Raw genomic sequence first — 511 nt, forward strand, 5'->3', positions numbered from 1 at the left:
TTTCAAGAGCCTTGTCATCGAGCTGGACAAAGAGCTGTACGGGCCAGACAACCATCTGGTGGAGGTGAGATGGGAGGAGACTCCCACCCGCGCGGCTGCTTCCCCACCAAGTTTATGGTTTGGTTTTCTTCTCTGGTGGTTGGTGTGACAGCTCCTAGCGGTAACCGCTGCCCGCTCGGCTCTCGGCCCCCTCGCTCCCCCCAAGTATGGGGCTGCAGTGAGGACATGGCTCTGAGGCAGCTCGGCCAACCCCAGGTCCCAGGGATTTGCGAAAGGCCCAGCACACAGAAAGGCTCGTCTGTACGACCCAGCACCGCTGAAGGGTCTGCCCTGCTGCCTCTCAGCCTGCTGCCTAGCTGCGAGGGCCTTGGGGAGGTTAAGCACCACCTGTGAGCAGGATGAGACCTTTTCTGGGAACTCCTGCCTGGAGCAGGCTGTTCCCTCCTGGGAAACACTTATTTCTGTGGTGGTGCTGCTGTGGTGGGGATGAATCCCCTTCATGCGTTGGGGG

General features: G+C 60.3%; 1 protein-coding gene across 1 annotated transcript in view; it reads left to right on the top strand.

Moving 5' to 3' along the window:
• SMARCD2 (SWI/SNF related, matrix associated, actin dependent regulator of chromatin, subfamily d, member 2) overlaps nt 1-511 on the top strand; it is a gene marked incomplete at both ends in the record, with an annotated part of 3,328 nt that overhangs the window by 1,075 nt on the left and 1,742 nt on the right. Inside the window, one exon of the mRNA XM_009871475.1 lies at nt 1-64. This exon is cut by the window's left edge and continues 32 nt beyond it. Within this exon, the coding sequence (XP_009869777.1) occupies nt 1-64 (64 nt within the window). The remainder of the gene's footprint in view (nt 65-511) is intronic.

This window comes from Apaloderma vittatum, unplaced genomic scaffold (genome assembly GCF_000703405.1).
Source record: "Apaloderma vittatum isolate BGI_N311 unplaced genomic scaffold, ASM70340v1 scaffold25846, whole genome shotgun sequence".
NCBI classification, from domain to species: Eukaryota; Metazoa; Chordata; class Aves; order Trogoniformes; family Trogonidae; genus Apaloderma; species Apaloderma vittatum.